Consider the following 24,637-nt stretch of genomic DNA (forward strand, 5'->3'; position numbering starts at 1 on the left):
AGACATGTTCTGTCTCAGTGCGTCTAAGCTAAAAGGAGATTGTTACATAACAGCAGTAAGACGCTGAGTGGTATTAACCCCGAGGAGCAGACTGGTCTTTTCAGAGAGGTGGAGGAAAACGTAGCCCTGGAGCAGAGGCCGCAAATCAGTGGCCGCATGGACAAACTGTCAGGTTGGATATTTATTTTCTTACATAAACCTGACACACCTTCAATCTTCAGCATCCCAGAGTCGCTCGTAGAAAACGGTCACTGGCGTCTGTGTCTATCCACCATCATCGGAGGGAAATTACATCTTTAAATGAGCATCAGAAGTTATGGCCTTTGATCGTACAGCACATTGTGTTAATGGAGCTGCAAAGACTTGAGGTTAATGGGATCATAAATGTGAAATAAACAAATGACAGAACTACAGGTTTATATTTCAGCCTTTGTGCAGCAATGCTGGAGAAAGAGTGTGTTAGAGGGAGAGTCTGAAGGGGAAGGCTGAATTTAACAAACAGTTACAAACAATGCATCATGCAGTTGTGGAAATACTGTTGGATAATCCTGTATGTGTTTTCTATCGATGTAAAAGCCACAGACATATTACAGGACCATAAAAGCTTTTGGTGAATTGTTTTCGACTCGTTTGCTTCACATTCACAGCTGGGACATGATATTCAGTTAATAACAACATCTCTGGAAGATGTCAAGAAACAAGCCGACATGAGAAAAAAGAACAAATTGAATTTTTATTTTCATTTACAGATGATCCAGTTGCATCAGGTCTGGTCACACAAAGAAAGAAAAAGGAATAATCCTTCAGTGAAACAAATGTTTAAATTAGATTCCCTTCATTTAACAGTTGCTACCTTTTCCTCTGTCTGCCTTCACAGTGGACTCCATCAGAGTCGAGGTCAATTCACTTCGACAAATCCCAAATGTGACGGGAAAGTGTTGCACATGTGAGAAATGCTGAATTCTCGGATGGTGAATTTTTTTAATATATATTTTAACTTATGGGAAAAAGGTAAACGCCTAAACAGGAAATGAGTGAATCAACATCAAACCTTGGCAATGACACCAAAATAATTTCAATTTGACGTGCAAAAAAAAAGAGAAATGGCTCAAATATAAAATTATTTCAAAGTATGAAAAGATGACATTTTACAGTGTTTGCACTTCACTTGAATTTACTTTGCCTCGCAGAAGTTGGAAAAAAAATGGCGAAAAACCTTAAAAATAATAACACTAATAATAAACCTCTGCCCTGGTGTGACGCTGAGACCGAGCAGGGGCAGCAGAAGTAACATCAGCGTGAAATGACTGAACAGTAAGGAACACGATTGCTTATTTCACACAGAGTACGAGCTAAACTGAGTGAACAGTTTGTACAGGATGTACCCTTTCCACATTCAACAACCAAAGAAAAAGTTCCTCAAAATGTGGACTCGCGGATCAGTTTCACATTCTGCATGCAAAGCCACCACACACTGAGGTGTAATACAGATGAGTTCCGTGGTTAAAGTTTTCATTCAGCGCAGTTCGGCCCAGAAACATCTCTGATTACTGCTCCGTTGTTCTTCCTTCTGTCTCCTCTCTGTTATTACAGACTCCCTCCTGTGTCCCGCTCCTGGTGTACCCGTAGCGATGAGCTCCTCTCAGAAGAAGCAAACATCGCTCAGATTAACCTCCTGATCTTGTCGTGTTTGTGGGGAGAAATAATTTGTTTCCTAGGATTAAGCTCAGTTTGATGTTTGTATGAGGACGCGTTGATTTTTGTAACAAACGGAGGATTAGTGATCATTTGTTTTGTCTTGGTTGTGTCACTTGTACTGATGTTGTTTTGTTATCCTCAGATTAAACTAAGTGAAAATGTACCGAAAGAAAATCAAAGATAAACGTGGTTTTCCGAGTGATAATTAACCTCCACCAAGAAAGTTAGGTTTTCATTTCTGTTTGTTAACAAAATTACCGAAGAACTTCTGACCTGATTTTCTTGAAATCTTTTTTTGACGTTTTCCCTGATTTCACGAGAAATAATTAATGGATCTCGATTAAAACAATGTTGGGCCTTGGCGGAGGTCATGTACAAACTAATTACGGAGAACGCCTCTGAACATGAGCTGCATCCGGGTTTGATTAAAGATCAAATATGCTGATCTAGTTGAAGCGTTTTCTCCACTGAACGCAGCAGCGGCCTGTGTTTCCAGCTGAAGTTCCAACTTTAACCATCACAGATCAACCAACGAGACAAAATAAGACTAAACCTGACATGAAATCAAAGTGCACTGACACTTAATCACAGCGTAAAGGTTGTTTGTTTAAAACAAAAAAAACAAAGTGGTCTTCAAGGTTCAAGCAGTCGTTACATGACTTCATACTGAGATGAGGGAGGAAGCAGTGTCGATTACCGTTGTGAACTTCATGTCTTTCTCCTCATTATCTTCCCCCGCTGAGAGCAAACTCATTACCATTGTGTGATCCAGTGTGTGTGTGTGTGTGTGTGTGTGTGTGTGTTCCAAGGGATTTAATCCACAGTGAAACCTTCAAAATAAAAGCATCTGCCTCAAACCGCCATAACTGACAACATAGCCACTCTTCCAGGGTTTGCTTCATCACAGACATAAAAAAAACAACCTACAAACAGCGCTGAAGAACACGTCTTTTGCCACAGCAGCCAAACTAATCCACACATACATCCAACACACAAACATGCACGCAGTCATTCCAAAGTCAAATTGTACCACGACTGCAATCTGGCTTGTCATGCACAATATTTTGTGGTGTTTTTCCTTCAAGTGACTCTCGATCAAAATCCTCGGAGCGGAGACAACACGGCGCTGTTTGGCAGCACCGGGTCGACCCGGAACGGTGTGAATACGATGTGTGCGAATACGATGTGTGCGAACATGCACGTCTACAAGAGGCGAGGAGTGAGCGTGTCAAGTGGCTGGTGTTCGTGTCATTGAAGCAGTTGTTTTTTTCCCAGAAAGTCAAGTGTGACTCAGACTAGTCTTCTCTCCTGCGGCCTCTAACTAACGTGTGGCTCAGTCAGAGGGGGGACAGTACATTCTTTTTGTCTCTGTGTTAAATAATAGGGGTCTATGTTATATTTTATACAAAACACAGTGCTCTCCTCAATTTCTCATGAATGTTTTCGTTTTCTCCCTCCATATTGGACCAGTGTGGGGATCAGGGATATTCCAGAACAGTGGTGGTTTTTCCTGTGCCAGTGGGACAACATGTTTCCAGCATGTTTTTCCCTCTCTCCCTCTTTTTAAATCCAGGTGTCACGCAGTCCGTCTTCATGGATGAGAGGTGTGAGGTTTTTGTGTTGAAGAACAACAAAAGAAAAAGAGGAAGAGTGAGGAACAGCGGGGTGGAGGAGGGATGTATGAGGGCAGCAGTGAGCTCCCCCCTCCTCTCTTGCTATAGCAGCTCCTCTCTTTGCTTTTTGCCTCTGACCGGCCCCTGGCCGTTCCTCAAGGAGCCGTTCTGGGGCCGCAGGAGGTGCCCACGCTCCTGCTCCGTCCACGGGACCCCGCCATGCCCGTCATCACTGTCCAGGTCAGAGTCCGAGTGCATGAGAGCGGAGGAGGTGGGGGCTGGGACAGGCTTCATACGGGCTGGGAGGTGGGTGATGGTGCAGGAACACAGGGAGGACACAAATAAACAGAAGATGTTTTTATTCCTGTTATTCAAACAGGCAGTGTCACTTGATTTAAATAGTTGCAGTGTACAAATCATATTTAACAGTAGTGGGACAGACAGTTATGAGTAGCAATGAATATTTTATTTAGAATTGTATCCTGAAGTATGAAGTGGATCAGTCGGTGGAAGTCTGTGTCCAACGAAATTAGGATTCTACAATTTCTGCAAACCTTCAAAATGCTTTTAGATTTAACCTGTAATTCACAGCTCGGAACAAACAGTACATTGATGTCGAGTGTCTGTCTGTGTCTCACCGGCTCTCTGCGGCTGAAGCTCCAGACTGTCTTGCTCATCAGCTTCCAGCATCTTATATCGACTTTTACTTCTGCGCACTTTGCTCTTTCGTCTTCCAGGGAAAAAAACAGAACATATATTTCATCATCCATCGTTCATATATACATATATATATTATCATTATTATTATTATTAATAATATATTTTCACCTTTTGGGACTTGAACTCACCTGTTGCAGCAACACACCATCCCCCAGACAACTGTTGCCATGGCAACCACAATCATAAAGGATGCTATAGTCACATAGAGTACGCTCCATTCTGAAAACAAAATAATAAATGGAATCAAGATAATACACAAGCTGTTAAAATATGAGCCGTCTCTTTGGGCCTGGAACGACAGCATCAGGAATCAAAACATGTGGACATTGATTCACGAGAAAACAAAACTATGTTGACAGAAGTTTCTCCATCATCTCACCACAGTTGCTCTCTGCGTCTCCGAGCTGAGCTCTGATGAAGTTCTCCATCCAGAAAGGGTGACAGACACATCGCCGCGTGAACGAGTCACACTCGCCGTGTCCGGAGCAGTTCAGCTGACAGACTGAGGGCGGAGGTGACGGTTTAATTTACCTGACATTCATATTCCCGACAGATTAACACCCTCTATCTTTATCTCTTTCCTTTTGTTGTGCATCTCTCTTAAAATCTGTACTTATCAGATACTCACTGACTGTATCCACACGTCGTGCCTTGTAAATGAGGAAGTCGTTCTTCTGTTTGCGCAGTTTATTGCGTAGACCAAGTGCAACGCTGTGACCAGACAGAGGGGGGCGCCCCGGACCGCCTGACACCAGGAAGACCAAGCGAGTACTGAGGAGGTGGAAAAAAAGAAAAAGTAATTCCAACCATGTTCCATGTACGACTCCATGTATTACAGATTTATATATTGCTATTATTAATGGATTTCCGACCAGAACGACTCACCTGTGCTCATTATACGCACGGATCTCTCGCACTATGATGTCGCTGTCGAGCACGCCCAGTAAAACCCCGACCTGGCGCAGCAGCATGTCACGCTGCCGGTGGGAGACCTGCGATACAGACACCTCCAACACCAGCTCCACCAGGTCACGTTCCCACATGTCTGCCAGAGAGAGGGTGAGATTAAAAAATAAATAAATACCCAAAGCACATGGAAAAAGGTGGGAAGGGTGGAAGAGAAGAGGGAGGGAAGGTGACAAGGAGAAAAAGATGACATGAGGAGAACAGGATCCATCTGAATCGGGGAAATCTGGGAAAGAGGCCAGAGCACCAAGTGACGGATTAGCTTCTGGCTGAGCACCGTATGTTGCACACTGACCTGTTCAACCTTCTGCTGTTGGTTGTGAGACTCTTGCTGTGTAGGCACCATTTGCATAACCAGACTTGTTTAAAAGGAGGAAAATATATATTCTACATTACTCTTTAACGATTAGTGATCAACCTAGGAGGTATTTTATATTTTCATTTTACCTAAACTGTCATTTTCAACTTCTTCTTTAATCAGAAATTTTCTTTAATTCCCAGAATGTTTCACCAGGAAATGTGCTGTAACTTGTGGCATTCAATTCATGCGAGTGAACTAGGGTGGCCAGGCTCAGGTCGGGGGATCGAGTGTCACTACCCCATCGAACTGGGTTCAGATAAAAACTGAGATTATAATCAGGTTTGAGTCAGGTTCCGTCACGTTGGCTGTGAAGTCTACTCCATGTTTTACACTGCACGTGTCTGGAATCGCTGAAGACATCGAGATAGCGTCGGGTTCGGACGACGTATTTTTCAATAGTTACGATACAGCTGTTACAAAATCAGCATTTCTCTTTGTACATTTGCTCGTAAAATGCTACAATAAAATAAAACTCGGAACAGAAGCAGAAAACTACACAGAGGCAGGAAATCACTGTTGTTTTCTAACATTGAGAAAGCGGCAGTGTGCGTGAGCACTGTGGGTTTGTGCGTTCACCTGGTTTGACCTCCAAAGTGCCCCTGTCAGTGCTGGTCTGTCCTTTGCTGTCTGTTACTGTCAGCTTGAAATGGTACTTCCCAACCACGAGGTTTCCCAGGAACAGCACTGCCTGGTGGTCAGAGTTGTTCAGTACGTCCTGGTGGAACGGAAAAAAAAAAAGGGTCAAACAAAAACTGTAACTTATATTTTCTAACAATGGAAACATCCAAATGAAACGACACATTTTCTACTCGAGTTTTCATTGAACAAGATCAGATACAGAAAAACAAGATCAGAGCAAAAGCACGTGTTTCTAGTATTTAGTTAAAGGCTGAAAGTGTGTCGCTCACTCCTGCGGCAGGGCTGCTGTCGTCTCTCGTCCACAGGTAGGTGACGCCACCTTTGTCGTCGGTTGAGTGAGATCCGTCCAGAGTGGCGGTCCTGGCCGGCAGCGAGACAGGTGGACTCGACAGGACGTGAGCAACTGGCGGTTGGTCCAGTTCTGGTGGAAAAACATTGTTAGAAGATGTTTGATACAAAACACTGAAGTCAAACTATACCGATGCACTGTGTTCGATATCATTACATCAGTAATAAAAGCAGAAGCTGACAGAGGACTGATGAAGATGACATCAAAACAAAGGTTTAGCACACAGAGACACACAAGCATCTCCTCACCTTCTCTGATGATAACCGTGACAGTGTCGGTGTTCTTGAGCTTCCGGTCATCCGTTACTGTCAGGGTGAACTCGTACTTGCCAACCTCAAGGCCCGTCACCGTGGCAATGGCGGTGTCTGCGTTCTCAATCTTCACATCAGCCGGACCGCTGATGGTCGAACAGAAACAGAGCGAGAGAGCGAGAGAGCGTCAGGGAGAAATTACTGCGGAAAGACCTTGAGCTGTCGGTTTTGTATGTTTGAATTCCACTTCATTATATTTGAAGGGAAGGATTTAAAGAGCTCTCTATTGATTTTTACATAAAGATCTGTAGTAGGAGACTGGGTCTATAACTCAGTCTGAAAACATCTATTCATGCAGCTCTGATGTGAGCTTTCTTATGTCTGCAAGAATAAGCTGTAATAAATATGATAAGTTATTTTAAGAATGGAAAAAAACAAAATTTAATTTACAAACTAGGAAACAGACTTTGAGAAACAGACATTTAACAGACAGAGAGGGTCAAAGGAGGAGAAGCCATTGGTTAGGGAATGTAGGATTTAGAGCAACAGCATCAACTGAAAATCTAAACCTTAATGAAAAGAGGATAGTTGCTTCAATGCAATAAGACATTTGCCAGAAAAGAAGTGCGTCAGCCTGCGTCTAACAGACCTGGTTTGTTTCCAGAGGTAGGTGGCGATCTTCTGATCGTCGCTGCTCTTACTGCCGTCCAGTGTGGTTCGGTCAACCGGCAGCGTCAGCTCTTTCTCTGGTCCTGCATCTGCAACTGGTGCTTTATTGTTTTCTGGACGGTGAAGTAACAAAAAAAAATAAAAACACAAATCTACACTGGACGACATACAGTACTGATGAACAACATGATATGTTTCGTCCACAACCGGAGCATCCAAGAGGAAGAGAAATAAAAAACAATCTTCTTCATTAATAACACAAACTAAATACATCAAACCAGTAAGATCCAGGAAATATACCAGACTTTACCTTCTGATCAGTTCTTCTATTATAATGGAATTTCAGCCTCTTTCAGATATTATCACCCACATGTTTGACTCCGTCTGACCCTGCAGGTGGGTGTCTGTTAATGTCACAGGTCCTGTATAAACACTGTGAGTTTGTCTTGGCAGTGTGAATAGTCTACACTCAGTGCTCACCAGGTTGTGTGCACTTACATCTGATCTCATTTCTCCGCTTAGCATGCAAATAAACATGAACGTCATTTCTGGTTGCAAAGACAAAATGATGAGGTCTGTTTGTGCCGAAGTAAAATTAATAGAAAAACAGATGTGGCAGTCAGTGTAAATGTTACTGAGTAATCAACGTGTTTTAAAAATACTTTCACTTAATTATGTAAATCGCAACTTCACACATTAAAAAAGGTCAAGAATAAATAAAAACAGCGACATCATAACTGTCCCTCAGTGTGCTGCTCACACATCTGTGTGTATTTGCACAGAGCCGGTTTGTGGGAGGAGAGCCAACGAGATGTAGCTACGGGCAAATATCGACTACAGGGGAAGTGGATTTTACATGTCGAGATAAGGAAGTTAATCAAGTTGCAGTCTAAGTGGTGCACAAACACAGACAGCTGAGCAAACAAACTTGGCCCTCAGTCGAGCACATTCCTCCACCAAGGTCGACATCAGGATTTTCTTCCACCAGATCCGGATAATTGTTGGATCAAACTGTGCAAACTCACTTTTTTCACATTCACATTATTTCCTGATAAATTGAAATGCGCCAACAGGGAATATTCAAGAAAATTATTATATTTTTAATCCCTGGACCCTCCCTTCTAAACTGCACTAAACTTGAATATGTTGTTCCCTGAACCTTGTCTTCTCTCTCCATAATGTTTGGCACAAAGCAGTTAGGGAATTAGTGTGAATTTACTTAGTGTGAGTTAATGAGTGAGTACTATAAAGAAGGAAAGGAGTAAATCTGAAATTTCCTCAGTAGCTGATTAACTAAATATGTAGTTGAGCTGTATTAACAGGGTTTTTTCCCCTCAGTCGTTTACCTGGTTGCACGATGACCGTGACCTGGGCGGTGTCCTGCTGTCCGGATGAGTCTGTCACAGTGAGCTGGAAGGTGTAGTCTCCCTCCTGCATTGCTGACAGCTGCAGGATCGGTGTCCGTACACCCTGAAAAGACGCCACCATCAGGTACGATGCCCTCATCCGGCGAATTACAAGATGACAGGTGTGAATTCAAATCTCGTGCGTAGTCCTCGAGTATCTCACCTGCATCTCCACCACTTTGTCTTTGCTCTCGGGGCTGAGGGACCACTCATAAGACAGGGAATCATGGTCGTCTGTGCTTTGGTTGCCGTACAGAATGATGGAGTTCCGTGGCAACTGGATGACCTGAATGAAGAAAGAGGAAAGATCACCTTCTGGTTACCAGAGCATGAATTCCTTATTTTACACACAAAACTAATTATTGCTTATGTAAATTAAAGAACTGAGCCATGATGATGGAAAATGCTAAAGACCTGGTTTGGGCCGGCATTGGCCACAGGCCTGTAGTCCTTGGCTTTGTTGACAGAGAGGGTGGCCTGTGTCGAGTTTGTGGCTCCATCCGAGTCTGTCACGGTTAAACTGGGAGAAAACACCATTCAACAGATTAAATAATCACGAAACAGAAACCAAATAACTTCCCCTCTGACTTAAATATAAAAGTAAATTCTATAAAATCATGTGATTTGCTTGTAATCAGAATGTTGGTAACTTTCAGCCCTAACATTTCTCTTTACTGGAGTAGGAGATAAGTGAGGAGCACTTGTACCTGAACGTGTAGTTCCCAGGCACCAGGTTGGTGAGGGTGAGGATGGCGGTGTCGGCAGAGACCTTCTCCTCCCTCAACGGACCTTTGACCTCTTCCCAGAGCCAAGCAACCACCTTGTCATCATCGGTGCTCTCTGACAAGAAGAGAAACGAGATGTTAGTGGGTTTCAGCTTGTGTTTAATTTGTTTGTGTGCATTGTGTGGGAGACTCACGGCTGCCGTCTATCACCGTAGAGCTGGTCGGCAGGGAAATCTCCTGGAACTTTGGGGAAACTATGGCAACAGGCGGCTTGTTTACCCGCGGCTCTGTGCGATGGAAAACAAGGAATAAGTTTGCAAAGAGAATCAGCAGCTGCCTGTGCAAAAGTCACGATTACAACTGTGTGTGGGTGGAAAGCAGCATCGTCTCCCAGCAATAAGATCTGAGTTTATTAAGTCAACAGGAGGCAATGATTCCTGAATAATCCATCTCATTTAGTGTCAGGGAAGATAAGCCCATCAAATATTAGACACAACCTTCTGTGGGTGGACAAAACAACACAAACACTCAAGTATAGTCTTGCAGTAAAAAGCCTGTAGAGATTTTATATCACGCTGAATGTTCAGCCTCACTTGGTTTGACTGTCACATTGACGTAACCCTCTCCGTGAGCCCCGTCCCCTTCCACCGTCACCTCAAACTCATACAGGCCCACAGTCAGCTGAGAGAGAGAGAGAGAGAGAGAGAGAGAGGGAGGAGAGTGAAAATCAAGCAAGCATAAAGAGGAAGTGACCTTTCTGTGTCCTTCATACACAAGTACAACGTTCTGTTCATGTGTTTTATGCATTTTTATTCTCAGCAGAATGTCAGGATGAGAGTTGCGATCGGTACCTTGCTGAGTTTAAGTGTCTTGCTGTGTTTTCCTTCCATCTCCCCGCTGTAATCTTTGGGATGTGTAATCAGACGCCAGTCAAATTTATATTCTGTCCCTGTAGAGGAGCGGCAACATTTCATCAATCGGGACATTAAAACCAAACTGCTCATGCATTCACTTAAAATCAGGATTATTTCCACATGAAAAATTCTGGTATCGTCGGAGCTCGTCAAGGGCGGATCAAAGGATTATCAAAATTATGACAAGCATTGCTCTCGATAACTGTATAATCTTTTTCCAGTCTGCATTTGAAAATCTCTGGCAGGTGTTTCGTCTGACGAGCAGCATGTGACTCAGGAATATAACTGTCAAGCAGGTTGAATTTTATTACTCATTGAACTATGACAACGCTAAATGAGTGAGTTCGCTCCTAAGCTACATAAAAAGTCTAAATATTTTCTGACCATTTACAAACTATAAAAAATATTCTCACACACACACACACACACACACACACCTGCTGGTGGTGTTGGCACCACAAAGGCGTTGAGCTCGACCGAGCTGCGAGGAAGTGTGACCTCCACGCTCTCCCCCGCTGACACCACCAGCTCCCTCACTGCTGTGGAAGACAACACAGGATCAGAGACAATGCCGAAATGATTGGAACTGGTCGAAAAATGGAGCATTCATTATTCATAGTCTTGGGATCACTTACACATAAAAGTATATCACCAAATGATGATTAAAAATAAAAATAGGCTCAGCTCATTCCGTCTCAATAAGATTTATCAGGACTCAGGCAGCTGTTTTCAGTGATAACCTCTAAAAGCATTTATTTGCATAAGAGTCAGATGTATTTCCTGAGGAGTTGGTGGAGACTAAAAACTGAGCTAAAAGGAGAGTGGATAATGAAATTACAAATATCAGGCGGCCAGAAACAAGAATACAATTGAGTACTAATGCCCCTCCACATCTGGTGGATATGTAAACTGGAAAGATGAGACCGTGTCTTTTAGTTACTGCTCGTTTCCGTTTCCACTCATTTCACTCACTGCTGCAATTTCATAGAGGTGGGAGAATTTCAAGAAGCTCCGGAATCACAGGATAAAATAATTAAACAATATTCTAACAGACTGACTGTTTAAATTGTGAATCAGGTGACAACAGTGAAGCGAGATGTTCTCTTTAAGAATCACACGTTCATATTTTGAAACTGAGTCTCCTTCTTAACCTACACCCTCTGTTTGCATTAAAACCAGCTCAGCTGAATCTGTCGGCAGTTAAAAGCTCAACAGATTTCATCTGAAGTGACGCGCGTTGTTTTGCCTGTTGCTATTTTTCAGTTAATGTGAAATTGGTGGTGAGTATTGTCCTTCAAGGGAGGAGAAACTGATCATTCGAGTCCTTCCTGTTTGCAGAGGCCTGGCATGAGTCAGCACATTCCTATTGATCAAACACATTTGGCTTCACACACACGCAATGCTGCTTTCATCTGGGAAAAATAACATCTGCACGCTCTGCAATAACATTTGTGGGCAAAGTACATCTTTGTTTTGTCAAGGACGGACAGCGAAGGAGATTTTAAAAACCGTGGACAAAAATATATTTCATGAGCTGAAAGTCAAATCTTTCTCCAAAGCTGCACAGCCATAGAGCTGTTACATGATATATGAGCTCATAATTAATGAATGACGACAAGACAAATTACTATATCTGCTGGAAATAGGCGATCTCTGGTACTTGCTTACCAGCCTGTGTTGTAGTGGTGACGATGGCAGCTTCACTCTCTGTGGGTGAGAGGACATCGCTGCTATTGGAAGACGGAGGAGAGGCGACAGTGTCGTCCAGTGTCGTTGAGTTAATTTGTGACGGAGCTGCATAGGTGTCCAAACTCCCATTGGTTGAATGGCTGAGGTTCTTTTGGGGTTTCTGAAGAAGTGTGATGGTGCTGGGTACAGAAGGAGTTGGATGAGCTGTTTCCAGGTTGGGACTTTCCTGTGGAGACAATTCAAAAGTTTATCATCACACTGACAAGGAGCCAAATCTACCTCCAGCACACTTTCATTTTAACCAAACAATCAGTGTGATTCCAAGAGTGATTCGAGTTTGAATAACAAAGAAAAGAAAACTAGATAAAGATCAATATCAGCATTTAAAATCACAACACGTTCTGTGACGTTACCGTGTTTTTAAGGTATCCTGTGTGCGGCGTGTGGCTTCCTGTTTGCTGTGCATGACGTGCCCTTCTACGTCTCGCTGTGATGGGACCCTTAAAGTTACAGGAAAGAAAGTATTTTAGAAAGACACTTATAAGGAATATAAATATATTAACTTATCTCTCTTCTCTAAATGTCAAAAATGCTCTGAACATCTGCTGTTACCATTGCTCTCTTTTTTTCCAAGTTAAAAATCTGTATATCTCACTGCATGTGCAATATTGGGAATATTTGTGTAAAATAACATAACAAGATAGTAGATAAAATATAATGATCTAGATCGGCTGTACGACAGATACCAGAGCCACTTATCTGGGTAAGCCTGTGCATCCCAAGCTTGAAAAACAACAAGCTCATCTTATTTCCCTGTTGTAATTCGTGTAATCAAGGAAAATAAGCAAATTAGCCTGATTAACAAATCACAGACAGCAGTAGTGATACCTTGGAGATCAGCTGCAGGAGGCCAATAGACTCCTGGTGGGGCTGGGCCAGGAAGGAGATGGGGCAGCCCCTCTTCTGGGAGCAGCTGAGAAGCACGCAGTGCCCGCCGAGGCTCCACACGGCATTGCAGCTCGGCTTTAAGCAGCAGGACTCCCAGCACGTCGCCCCGGCTCTGCCCTCGGCTAGAGGGTGCCAACCCAGGCCGATGGTGCTGGTCCAGTGGATCCCCAGCACGCCGCCGGTCACCCTGCAGAGATCTGCTGACACACCTGGAGCAGAAGCGAGGGAGGAGGGAAGTATGAAAAGATGCTGATGTTCTGTACTCATGTCCATAACTACAATTACAATTTCAAAAGAGATCAGTCTCTTTGCAACAACATCATAATAAAGAGAGTTGGTGTGAGAAGGGAGAAGAACAGTTGAGGTGGTTTATACTCTGAGATTCTAAAGATCTTCATGTTGCACGGAGTTTGATCTCTGCCAGAGACAACACCTTGGATCTGCTAATGGGCAGCGCTTTGCAAGCTTTTCAAGATTTCACTTGTTCATATGAATCCGGGCATTGTTGACTACTCTTGGCAATGTTGCAGGCAACAGGACAGAGTGCAACCCACAGTGAATTCCGGCTCCAGACCAGTGACACCTAACAGATTAGGCTCTGACTGAACGTTTCTCAGAAAAGCCGACATGCGGCCTCTGTTTGAGCAGTCAGCCAAGTCAGCAGCAGAAAGAGGAAGTGAGCCTTTTCCCTGACAAAACAAGATGCTGATTAAAACCCAAAGCACAGTGAGCAGTACGCACACAACTCCACCCGCTGAGCCAGACTATCAGACTCATATCAGCAGTGAACTGAGACATTTAGCTGCTAAGGGTGTGTGTACTCCTCTTCGAGAACATTACTTCCGATTATAAAACCATTCTGATTCCAGCCTTTTATATCAAACTAGTTCAAATCCATCCATTGTCCCAGATGAGACCTTTGTTGTGCAGCCGACTCCAATAAAACAGCAGCGTTTATAACATAGCACAGAGTTTAAAATGGCAGGTTAGATTTCAGATGAAAGCGGTGAAGTCACTGAGTCACTGTGACGTAATAAATCCAATATTTGGAACTTATTAACCTGCAGAAGCAGATCAAATGCATGAACGTGCACATATTAACAAGTCGCCAATTCTAAACTGTAAATACTGCAACCCATTTAAAACAGTACACTCATCTGCATGTATCAACATTCTGCTAATGAAATTAGATCATTGGATCAATAAAACCAGGTTGATAATCTCCGACAGACGCCCAGAAGCTTAGTTTGACTTATAAACCTACCATGTCTTCCTACTGCAGAAAAATGACGACTACAAATGATATAAAAAGGTTTAAACTCATGAGGATCTTAATATTATGACCTTGGAAATTACCATGTTTGAACCTGGTGTTCTGTAAAACAATGACAATACCTCTAAATATTTTAAGGAGGCTGCTGCACCAGTAAATGTTGCTACCATAGCAACACTTGAGCCAGGGGTGACTTTATGGGATGTGTCCCTGTAGACCAGGTCACATACAAAAAACAAACAAAAGCACCACAGTTTGTTTGAGAAAGGGGTGTCATCCCACCTCTCGTCCACTGTTCCTCTGTCCCCTTACTCTCAACACACACACACATGCACGCACACACACACACACACAGCGCCAACCCACAAGGCCCTTATTGTCCTGTTTCACATTGTAGCCCACTGAGTGGAGCGGCATCTGAAAGCAGACACACACACAAACACACACACACACACACACTCACAACAGGGATGCGAACAATCCTTTGTGTGCCTGCCTCGGTTTAGAGGGACAGTAAATACAGAGAAATAATCCAAAACAATCCGAGTCTCATAATCACATTCTAAGACGGATGAAGACCCACCCTGAGTAATCAAAGGTGTGTGAAGCTCCTGTGCAGATGAGCACTGGCGATTTAAGAGACACACACGCGTTTCCTTATCAGTTCTCGTGTGTGTTTGTCTGTTGAGTTCAGGCTGGCGAATGGTTAATTTTACCTGTGGCCGGAGCCAGGAGCCAGAGGTAGGTCAGCGGCAGGAGGGTGAGGTGAGGTAAGCTCCAGGTGAGCAGCATGTGGTGTGCATAGGACATTTTCCTTTAAGGACCTGGAAAGAGTAAACAGAATGACTTAAGGGCACGTGATCCTCTGATGAGTCAGTCACTGCAAACTCCAGACAAACATCACTCAAACCCAACGAGCGCGATGTGAATTTCTAAATCTCAAAGTTGCTATAAATATGAAAAGTTGCGTCATTTTTATTTTGGCTTTAAAGCACTAGCAGAGGCAGCGACAGAGCCGAACCAACGTCCATGTTAAAGGGAGAGATGGCATTGGTGGACAGATGGGCGTCACACACATGTGACACCTTTAATTCTGAAACGCAGTCATGCTAAGTACATTCACACGTTGTGGGCGTAATTCTGCCGCCTCTGTTTGGTTCTGTTAAAACCAACAAAGCAGAGATAATGGAGGAGCCTTCTTAGCAGCTATATTGGTATCAAACAATATCAGGGTAGGATTAGGATTGGGTTACTAAGACATCAAGTATATTTCCTTTTCTGAGCTGGAATAAGCTGATTAAGATACTTTTATATGTGACAGTGTTAGACACTGAGGAAAAAGATGAACATCCAACTTTAAAAGGTCGTTAAAGGGAAACTAAGGAGGGAAACTTTATTTAAAAGGGTTTAAATTCAATTAAAAGAAACAGAACATCAATGCAAAATAAAATAAGATTACACAACTAAAAGAAACAAAGTGGAATAAAGCCAATGATGTCAAATTCAAGGGCACAAAATTAGTGATATTAAAGACTTTATTTCATCTCAGTAAGAATGAGACCTGGTTCTCAGATTTACTCAAACTGTCTGCCACGAGTAATCAAGCGCCACGGCGTTTACCTTTCTCCCGACCAGGCGGAGGAAGCGAAGGAATGCAGGAAGAGAGAGAGAGGGGGCTTAAGTTGGCAGGGTGGAGCTGCAAGTTGACGGGTGAAGACGGGTCAACACCGGCACTCTGAGGAGGAGATCCAACATGGCCGCCTCCAGGGCTTTCACAGGCTCAGCTGCTCATACAGTCCTGGAGAGGGGCAGACAAAGATAGAAACCATTATTCGATATGTTGATCATGTTATTACCCCATCCGTCAAGGAGGTTGTGTTTTCATCAGTGTTTGTTAGTTTGGCTGTTAGTTCGATTTGCTAATTCCGAGACCTGCGGAATACAAACGCTCCTTTTTTCAAAGTACGACAGAGAAGACAAGTAAAAGTTCCTCGTTTGAGGACATAACAAATAAAACAAGTCGCTCATTATGAAGCAACTCTGCCAGTATCCTGTTGACAGTAGCTCTTCACATGACTCACACCCTGAGAACACCGTCCCTTCACTAGCAGTTGAAGCAGAGCGAAAGCGAAGAAGAAAAATACAATCAAGCTAAATGTTATTTACATACCTCAGAGACAGCTTTTAACCTCTCAGCCTGAACCGAAGACGTGGCTCAACACATTGCGAAATCTGTCCTTCTTCATCGTGTGTCTGGCCCTGGAGCTTTGCAGCCTAATACCCAGCAGGTGTGTTCATAACGCACACATGGAGGACGTCTGTGTGCAGGGAAATAAATATTTCTAACTCTCTCCTGTGCACATATTTCTCTTCTGTGCAATAATCACAGCCATCGCTCAATATGCAGTAGTTTTGACTCAATTTCCTTTTGTGCAGGAAGTGTGATGAGGACGTTCTCTCACTTCAAAGTAATTAGTAGTGATTACGATAAGTGAAACGATGCTGGATGATGGTTTGTCACATATTTAATGATGTTGTAAGAGTGAACTTTTACTGCTGTACATTTAGAAACATGCTGTTACATGTAAACGACAGGTTTTGCCCCCTGCTGCTCTGCAAAGACACTGCAGACATTGTCCCTGTTGTGGTGAACGTGCTCCTGTGGCGTTCTTCATACATGAAAGACAAAGTTTGGAAAATGTCTGGCCCAAATTGTCAGGACATTTTCCAGGGGGGGGGGTTCTAAAAACAGCTCAAGTTTAAAAGATTGATTAAAAGATGTCTGTAAAAATAGACCAGTGACAATCCTGCAGCAAGACAAATCAGACAGAACATAGACTGTATTAGTCAATTACATAACAAGAACTGCTGACACAAACCTGCGTAGTCTGTTTCCATACGAGAACCTGCATTCCAGCCCAGGGATGCTTTGGCCTCAGCAGCTCGACTCACACGGTCCCGAAATCACTGTCCTACGCTCTCCTGCTCTTCTTTCTCTCTCGCAGGTAAACCAACGAGAAAAAAAAAAAAAAAAAAATCCAGGTAGAAAAATTCAGCCCTTGCTGGAGTCGCAGTAATAAACGAGTCGTGTTCAGGTGCACTCCGTCACCTGGGCTGACGACAGCTCAGCCATTACAGACTTTTCAATGGCCGTTCCTCCCTTGAGAAACTTCTGCCGAACAATGATCTCTGTGACTAAACACCCCCCCCCCTCTTGTATCTGGAGAGGACAAGTTCTCTCTCTCTCTCTCTCTCTGACTGTGTCTGTTTTCAGTTGCAGCATCCAATAGCTTAGATTCTCAGCAGACAGTTTGGTGGAGTCCCACGCCCCGGGTTCTTCTGGCTGCAGCAGGGAAGGAAAAATCTGCTTCTCTCTCACAGACAGTCCCCTTTGGAAAATCTGCAAAACATGAATAATAATAATAAAAAATAAATCTCCAATTCTGCAGTGACAACAACAGACACGTCCTTCACAGCAACAACAGTTCTAATCCGAGGACTGGATACAATACAAGTATCACGGCAATTCTATAATCCCCCGTGTATAGTTATTTCAGAAGAGATTTTTACTACACAATAATACAGTCGGCTAACCTTACAATTGAGAACAGCCTCTGACTGAAGAACATATTCAATTAATCTTTCACTGTTTATTGATTTTTCACCGGATTATTCACAGTGTATTTATTTCTGTCTTATAATAAAACGTTGTATGAACTTAATAGAATAAACAGAAAATAATGTTTTTCATTCTTTCTCTCAAACATTCGCCTGGTTTTAATTTCTTTTTGACTGTTTTAGTTTCATTTTAGCTGCCATCTGTTGTTTTTACTGCTATTGCATGTACCTGTTTTCTAAAGGGTGGTTTTCTTTCTGTTTACACATGGATGCATCTGTACTGATGCATGGTAAACATGGGGGGGGGGGGAAATAAAGACGAAACTATGGTTTAATAAAGGGATAGTTCACCCAACAAGGAATATGTTGTTCCTAAACTCCTAAAAGTGTTTTGTGGTCTCAAACATTTCACCCACCCCTCCATCGGGCAGAGTGGTCTAGTGATTTATTATTAACTAACCCTTTACGACCCTATAGCTTGTTGAAGTCTCATGTGGAAAAACAGTGTACTATGTTCATATTAGAGACGAAAATACAAGGTTTATTGCACAATAAACAATAATTGAAATTATGGTGGCATATATTCATATCTGTCCATCTATGTAGGTTATACATAACAGTCTTACTCGATTAGATTGAGTGATGGTTAAATGAGTGCCTCTTATAACTGCAGTGGGATAATATCAAGAGATATTTGAGCCAAAATGGAGGGTTCGTACATTATGTATCTTAGCAGCAGCAGCAGCAGCAGCAGTGTTTTCCTCTCAGGACCTTTCTTATCTCCTCACTAGCTGACGGATCACTGAACACAGGCCGGTGGCTGCAGCCTGCTGCCGCTGCACAGTCACACAGGTACACACACACACACAGACACACATACACACACGGGACGGTGAAATCCAACACAACACGCTCATCGATCATCCGGTGGATTCACGTCCTGACACCGAGACACGGAGACGCGCAGCGGACACACCGGCCCGTGTAATCCCGGGATCACCGCAGTGGTGTGAGGCACCTTGAGGCCAACAGCCGCTGTCATCCTCCTCTACCGCCGCCACAAACCACGCGGGGGGTTTCATGCGTTCTTTAAAACCCGCAACTGTCACGACGCGGTGAGAAGGAGAAGAAGAAGAAGAAGAACCGGGGACTCACCGGAGCAGGAGGCTGGAGGAGGAGGTGGTGAAGGAGGAGGAGGAGGAGGGTGGTTCACCTCGGTCCGGTGCCCGTGTCGTGGCTGTTGTTGTCCCGCAGGTCCGAGTCCCGCTCCGCTCGACCAGCTGATGTCAGTGTCACCGCTGTGAAGCCAATATGAGTGATGCGGGACACTTCCGGTGGCTGGGTTTTCAAAATAAGGCAGAAACATTTGACCTTAACGACACTTTTTCTAAAATAAAACATGAAATAACCAAACCAGGTTAAAGGTTATATCACGCAGACGTTCATTCAAATCCCATTTAAATCCTAAATTATCAGGTTTATCCCGCTACTTCCATCTGCTGTCAAAATCGAACGACTTGCCTTTACTTGAATTATTTTAATTTAAAAAACAATCAATATTTTAATTGAAATTGAAACAACCCCCCCACAGTTAAATAATATAATAATAACACATCCGTGCTCGAAATATTAACGTGACGTCGCTTCTCCGACGATCCAAAATGGCGCCTCCGCCTCCCAACTATCCCCGCTGTGATTGGCTCGCTGACATTGTCCGAGCCTCCCCATTGGCTGCTTGTGGATTTATTTTGACCGTCAACTTCCGGGTTGTGTCCACGAGCTGCAGAGGCGCGTGAGAGGTTATCTCTTTTAAAGTAAGTTATTTTTATGAACGTTGACGTTTTACTGTAAAATCTTCAATCGGCCTTTGATTAGCAAGACTCAGCAATGGATTAAATAACAATATGAAATAAATATGTCTGACTCTCAGTGACGTGGAGCCGCTGACATCTACAAAAAAAAAATATATATCTATTTTAAACTAAAGCTTAACGTTATTTTTTTTAATTATTTTTCTCTGATTGGGTCTCAGGTCGTAATGGCGGAAGGTGCCGAGGTCGTGAGCTGCGAGCCTCCCGGAGAAGAGGAGCAGGGAGCAGGGGGAGAAGATGGAGGAGGCTCGCAGGGGGATGATGGAGGCGGTTTGACTGATGCTCAGAGAGAAGTGTTGGAAAGATGTCTTCATACTCTCAGACACGCTCAGAATGACAGCCACACTCTTGCTGCTCTTCTGCTGGTGAGTCTTGATACGTGGATCCATCACCATATGGTAGCTACTCCCACTGTGTTTGTTATCCTGGCGTGACACATTCAGGGGGATTTAAATATATTATACAGAAACGTGGCGGCTCATGTTAGATGAGTTATTATAATAATGTAAATTACCTTTATGCCTGTATTTGTAATTAGTTGCTTTATACCTGTAAATGGTTTAAAAGGCAACCACTGCTCCACCATCACCACTGATGCTGATACTGTTGAAGTTGAATCTGTCCTGGTGTTGAAACACTTGTTTGACCTTCCTTTGAGTTTCATTATGAATATAATTAACATTACAAACATTTCAAGGAATAAATCACACAGCTTTCTGAGCATAAGTTCTTCCTGTGGTTGAAATATGAAAGCTTAAAGTTACCAATCAATTCAATTCTCCTTGTTTCCTTTGTTTATTTCAGATCACTCGTTTGTGTCCAGCAAGCCAACTAGACAAACCCACTTTGAGACGTATCTTCGAGGCCGTCGGACTCAACCTTCCCGCTCGGCTTTTGGTGACAGCAGTCAGAGGGCGTGAGAGCTCTGGTTTACCCCCACATGAACTCCTCTCATTGGGCACAGCTCTGCTGGCTGCCTTGAGCACAGACCCAGACATGGCCTCCCATCCCCAGCTCCTCACCACCATCCCGCTACTGCTGGGCCTCTTAGCAGATGGTCCTGTATCAAACCAGCAGGAAGAGAAACAAGCTGGAGAAAAGGGGCAGAGTCCAGATCGTAAAGTACAAGCAGCAGAGAGTTCAGGGCCAGAAAGTAATCCTGCCAAAGTGGAAAAATCAGCTGGGGAGAGAAAAACCAGCAAGCAAAAGTGTGATGACGGCAGCAAATCAAACGGAGTGTCAACATCTCCAGAAACGTCACCGCATGAACGTCTCGATGAGGCCATAGCTGCTGACTGCTACCAAGTTTTAACAGCAGTGTGTGCTTTACCCAGGGGTCTTGATCAGCTACTGAGCAGAGGGGCTGTTCCTGCTCTGTGTCAAGCAGTGGAACAAAACCAGACTTTCAGCCGGCAGAGGGGGCTCGCCTTGCTTGGTTGCCTCCTCTCTGGTAAAACCAAGGAAAAAGCATGGGGTAAACACCCTGCGGAACTCCACTCCCTGCTCGACAGGCTCTCCAAAGATTTCTGTCAGTCCACAGACCAGGCCAGACTGGACATGTGCTCTAAGCTGGTGCAGTTCCTGCCCCCAGTAGGAGTGGCCGCAGCGAGGGATGAGCTGAAGGGAGTCGTGAGCTGCATGTGGGGGACTTTAAGACCCATGATGCAGGCTAAGTTGACACCGAGGCAGATCGGGCTCATCCTGGTCCTCAGTGCGTGTCTGCTGGATTTGTATGGGTGGGAGCTGGTGGGACCCCCAAAGATCTGCTGCTTACTGGTGAACCGGGCCTGTGTGGAGGTCAGGATGGGCCTGGAGGAGCCGCCCGGCAACGAGCTGAGCCCAGAGCTGCAGCACACACTCACAGGTAGTGTGTTAATCGTTTTTACCACAAGTGCCTATTCTGCACAGTTCGGAGCTCAGTGAACACAGCAGTTTAATGTGATGGGCGTAACGGGGCACACATTTATCATAAAACACATCTGCATTTATTGTTTAAAACTCCTCTTTTCATTCTCAGGCTGTTACAGAATCATGGAGGCAGCCATCGAGCAGGCCTGCTGTCCGGCAATGACTCAGACCGCTGCACCCACTCCGAGCTCCATATCCTCGCTCAGTCTGCAGCAGAGCCAGCAGGTCCTTGGGGTCCTGGAGGAGGCCTTCTCCGCTGTAATTTACCACCTGCAACAGGTGAGGGGATGAAGTTTGAGCTTCTGTTTGTGGGACTCTGTCCTTTTGATACCAAACTAGCTGCTCGCTGCTGCATCTGAAAATGTAATCACGCATTGTGCCATGTGATAATAATTCTTCCTAGTGCTGAGTCTCTCTTCCTCTTCTCTTCTCGTAGGTGGATCCAAGTCGATACGGCGACCCTTTCATTTTCGCCACATTCCGCTCTCTTTGCTCATGGCTGGCCGAGGAGACTTCCTGTCTGAAGGAGGAAGTGACTGGACTGCTGCCTTTCCTGATCGGCTACGTCCAAAGTCATCTGCGGGGTGAGAGCCCCGAGCAGGGCCTCTCTGACTGGATGGCCGTGATGTCTGTCTCCGAGGAGAGGGGACCCTGGACGGGCAAAGAACCCCTGAGGTAAAGATGACAATGATGAATCAGTAGTGTTACAGGAACAACAACACATTGGAGGACAGATTTTACTCGTCTTCTGTCCCAGGATCTTCAAGAAAAATATCTTCGTCTCTCCAGGTATCTCCTCCCGGCTCTGTGCCACCTGTCGGCAGAGGAAGGTCCCAGGAAGGTGCTGCTCACGCTCGACACCCCGGCCCTGCTGGTGGACTTTCTGACCCAGAGCTGGAATTCTCTCAAGGGAAAAAGTGGGGTTGCGTCGGGCAGGGATCCCAGCATGGAGACGGCCTGTTCGGCACTCCTCAACTTCACCGTCACGGAACCAGAGAGAGTCAGGTACAGAGCTGATGTTCAAATCAAATACTTGTTTGAACCCTGGGGCTGAAACGAAGTCATTCTGTAATTTCTAACTTTTGTTTCTCTGTGTTTTAGAAAGGATCCATGTTTCAGAACTCTAGAGGCTTTGCTGAGTGAAGCACTTCCAGTGTTGGTGCATAAACCCCGCCTCCTCGTCCTTGCAGCGAATTTCTGCACTTTGGGGCTGATGATTGGTCGACTCAAATCAACTCCTTCAGGTAAAGAGCAACTGGCACCATTTTATTTATAGCACCATTAACACAGATTCAGGTGCCAGTGCTTGTATGATTCACCCTTTTCGCAGCAAACATTTTGTTTTATCAACTAAAACACACGTTTAAGCTCTGCATCATTCACGCACCCAGGTCATTAACAGGAAGCAGAGTTCACAGTTTTAACATTACTGTAATGTCTAGCAGATCTGTAAAACTGTATTTATTAATCTGCTGACTCTTTATTGTGAGAGAAGTTTTCACACAGTTCTAAGGCTCCTCTGTTTTCGTGTGAAAGTCGGCGATTGTTTGCAAATACATGAGCCAGAAGAGCTTTATAACACAGAGGTTCAGTGTTGACTTCGTGCTGCAAGTCAGCAAGTCAAAATTAACTATAAGCTCAAAAAATCAGTTTAAACGCCATCATGAACTTACACTTTTGTTTTGTTGTTTCTCCAGGATCAGTGGAAGCCAGTCAGAGGCGTTTCTTCTCCTCAGCTCTCCGGTTCCTCCGCGGCGCCCTGGACTCCGGATCCAACACCAAGTTGGTTCAGGTGAGCGTCAGCTGGGAGGAGAACTGGGACGAGGCTGCCGAGCTCTGGAGGTTGGGCTTGCAAGCTCTGGGAGGCTGCGTCCGCGCTCAGCCCTGGATCACCACGCTGGTCAGAGAGGAAGGTTGGCTCAAACACACTCTCACCATGCTGGGTCAGTGTAGCGCACTATCTGACCAGCACACGCAGGAGGCGCTAGAGGAAGCTCTGTGTGCCGTGGCAGAGCGGTGTCCCCTCTGTAAACAGGAGATAGGAGACGTGATGAGAAATAATAAAGGAGCTTTGAGCTGCATGCGGAACCTGAAGAAGACAATGGGAGTGAAGTGAAACCAAACTGCTGCCGATGGACAAACAAATGGAAATAAAAAGCTCAGCAGTCATTGAAGCCAAACTGGTGTGTTGTATAAATGTTTAGTTATATTATTCACAGGCTGTATAAAGATGGACAATGCGTCTCCACTTTCACCTTCAAATGACAGAAACCATCTGTGGAGAAAATTCATTTGACTTTTTAGTTTGGTCAATGTCGATCCACTCACATAAAGGAGGTGGGGTTTATGACCCGGGGGGGTGATTGAGACGCTTTAGGCTTTGCTTGTCGTCCATCTTTATGTAGTTTATGATTCTGACGTGGATGGTGTGTCCTCTGGCTGTTCTGTGTAAAGAGATGAAAAGAAACCAAAGCTCTCAAATTGAAAATAGAGAAAATTATGTGTCTTCTGTGTAATTTTACCCTGAGACTGAGATGCTTTTTTTCTTAACTATTCCCATCGGTGAAAATAATCTGAGAACTGAACCATAGTTTAAACCACATAAATGTCATGCCTGTTGAGACAGCTGTGCCCTGGAAGCATAAGTTTAACTTTTTCCTCCCAGGAATTAAAATCAACACGAGCTGTTTCTTACACGTAAATCCTGAAATGTAAATCATTGAATAAAGAATTATTTTATTAGAGAACTCTGTTGCTAATGTTATTCTTGCAGCTATACTCAACAATCGAACATGTCCGCCCTTAAGTCTTCTGTTCTGCTATGATTTTTTTTCTTTTACAGTGGATCATCATCAGTGGAATAAATATCATTCAAGTGATAAATCATCTGCAGTAACTTCAGTCTCCGGTGAAACTTCAGACACTAGAAAGGCAAAGGTGTCCTTGCCTCGCAACCACCACAAGATGGCGCAGTCAGACTTAATGTGGGCTGAAGTTCCTGATCACCACTTTTCCTCCC

The 24,637-nt window shown here is 44.2% G+C and overlaps 2 protein-coding genes across 4 annotated transcripts; one reads left to right on the top strand and one right to left on the bottom strand.

Annotated features, from left to right (window-relative positions):
- Positions 1-708: 708 nt before the first annotated feature.
- Positions 709-19,549, bottom strand: kiaa0319l (KIAA0319-like ortholog). 3 transcript variants are annotated; one of them, XM_069516910.1, is made up of 26 exons: positions 18,995-19,505; positions 17,101-17,621; positions 16,392-16,539; positions 15,842-16,019; positions 14,938-15,045; positions 12,889-13,157; positions 12,414-12,500; positions 11,980-12,226; positions 10,749-10,850; positions 10,249-10,346; positions 9,991-10,078; positions 9,592-9,684; positions 9,380-9,512; positions 9,087-9,192; positions 8,836-8,958; positions 8,613-8,736; positions 7,247-7,379; positions 6,595-6,743; positions 6,267-6,418; positions 5,935-6,073; positions 4,917-5,076; positions 4,660-4,802; positions 4,411-4,533; positions 4,160-4,250; positions 3,950-4,041; positions 709-3,610 (listed from the first exon to the last, which is right to left on the bottom strand). In XM_069516910.1, the coding sequence occupies exons 5-26, from the start codon at positions 15,029-15,031 to the stop codon at positions 3,414-3,416; spliced, it is 2,943 nt and encodes a 980-aa protein (XP_069373011.1). In that variant the 5' UTR covers positions 15,032-15,045; positions 15,842-16,019; positions 16,392-16,539; positions 17,101-17,621; positions 18,995-19,505; the 3' UTR covers positions 709-3,413. The 3 variants fall into 3 exon arrangements, with proteins under 3 accessions (XP_069373011.1, XP_069373010.1, XP_069373012.1); XM_069516909.1 differs by lacking the exon at positions 16,392-16,539 and having other exon boundaries at positions 18,995-19,549; XM_069516911.1 differs by lacking the exon at positions 16,392-16,539 and having other exon boundaries at positions 10,749-10,847; positions 18,995-19,501.
- Positions 19,538-24,365, top strand: ncdn (neurochondrin). Its single transcript, XM_020103770.2, has 8 exons — positions 19,538-19,653; positions 19,872-20,075; positions 20,515-21,574; positions 21,728-21,897; positions 22,055-22,293; positions 22,408-22,623; positions 22,720-22,862; positions 23,316-24,365. Exons 2-8 carry the CDS (start codon positions 19,878-19,880, stop codon positions 23,732-23,734), a joined length of 2,445 nt encoding a protein of 814 aa, XP_019959329.2. The 5' UTR covers positions 19,538-19,653; positions 19,872-19,877; the 3' UTR covers positions 23,735-24,365.
- Positions 24,366-24,637: the final 272 nt, after the last annotated feature.

The sequence above is a fragment of the Paralichthys olivaceus genome, chromosome 20, assembly GCF_024713975.1.
Source record: "Paralichthys olivaceus isolate ysfri-2021 chromosome 20, ASM2471397v2, whole genome shotgun sequence".
In the NCBI taxonomy this organism is placed as follows: Eukaryota; Metazoa; Chordata; class Actinopteri; order Pleuronectiformes; family Paralichthyidae; genus Paralichthys; species Paralichthys olivaceus.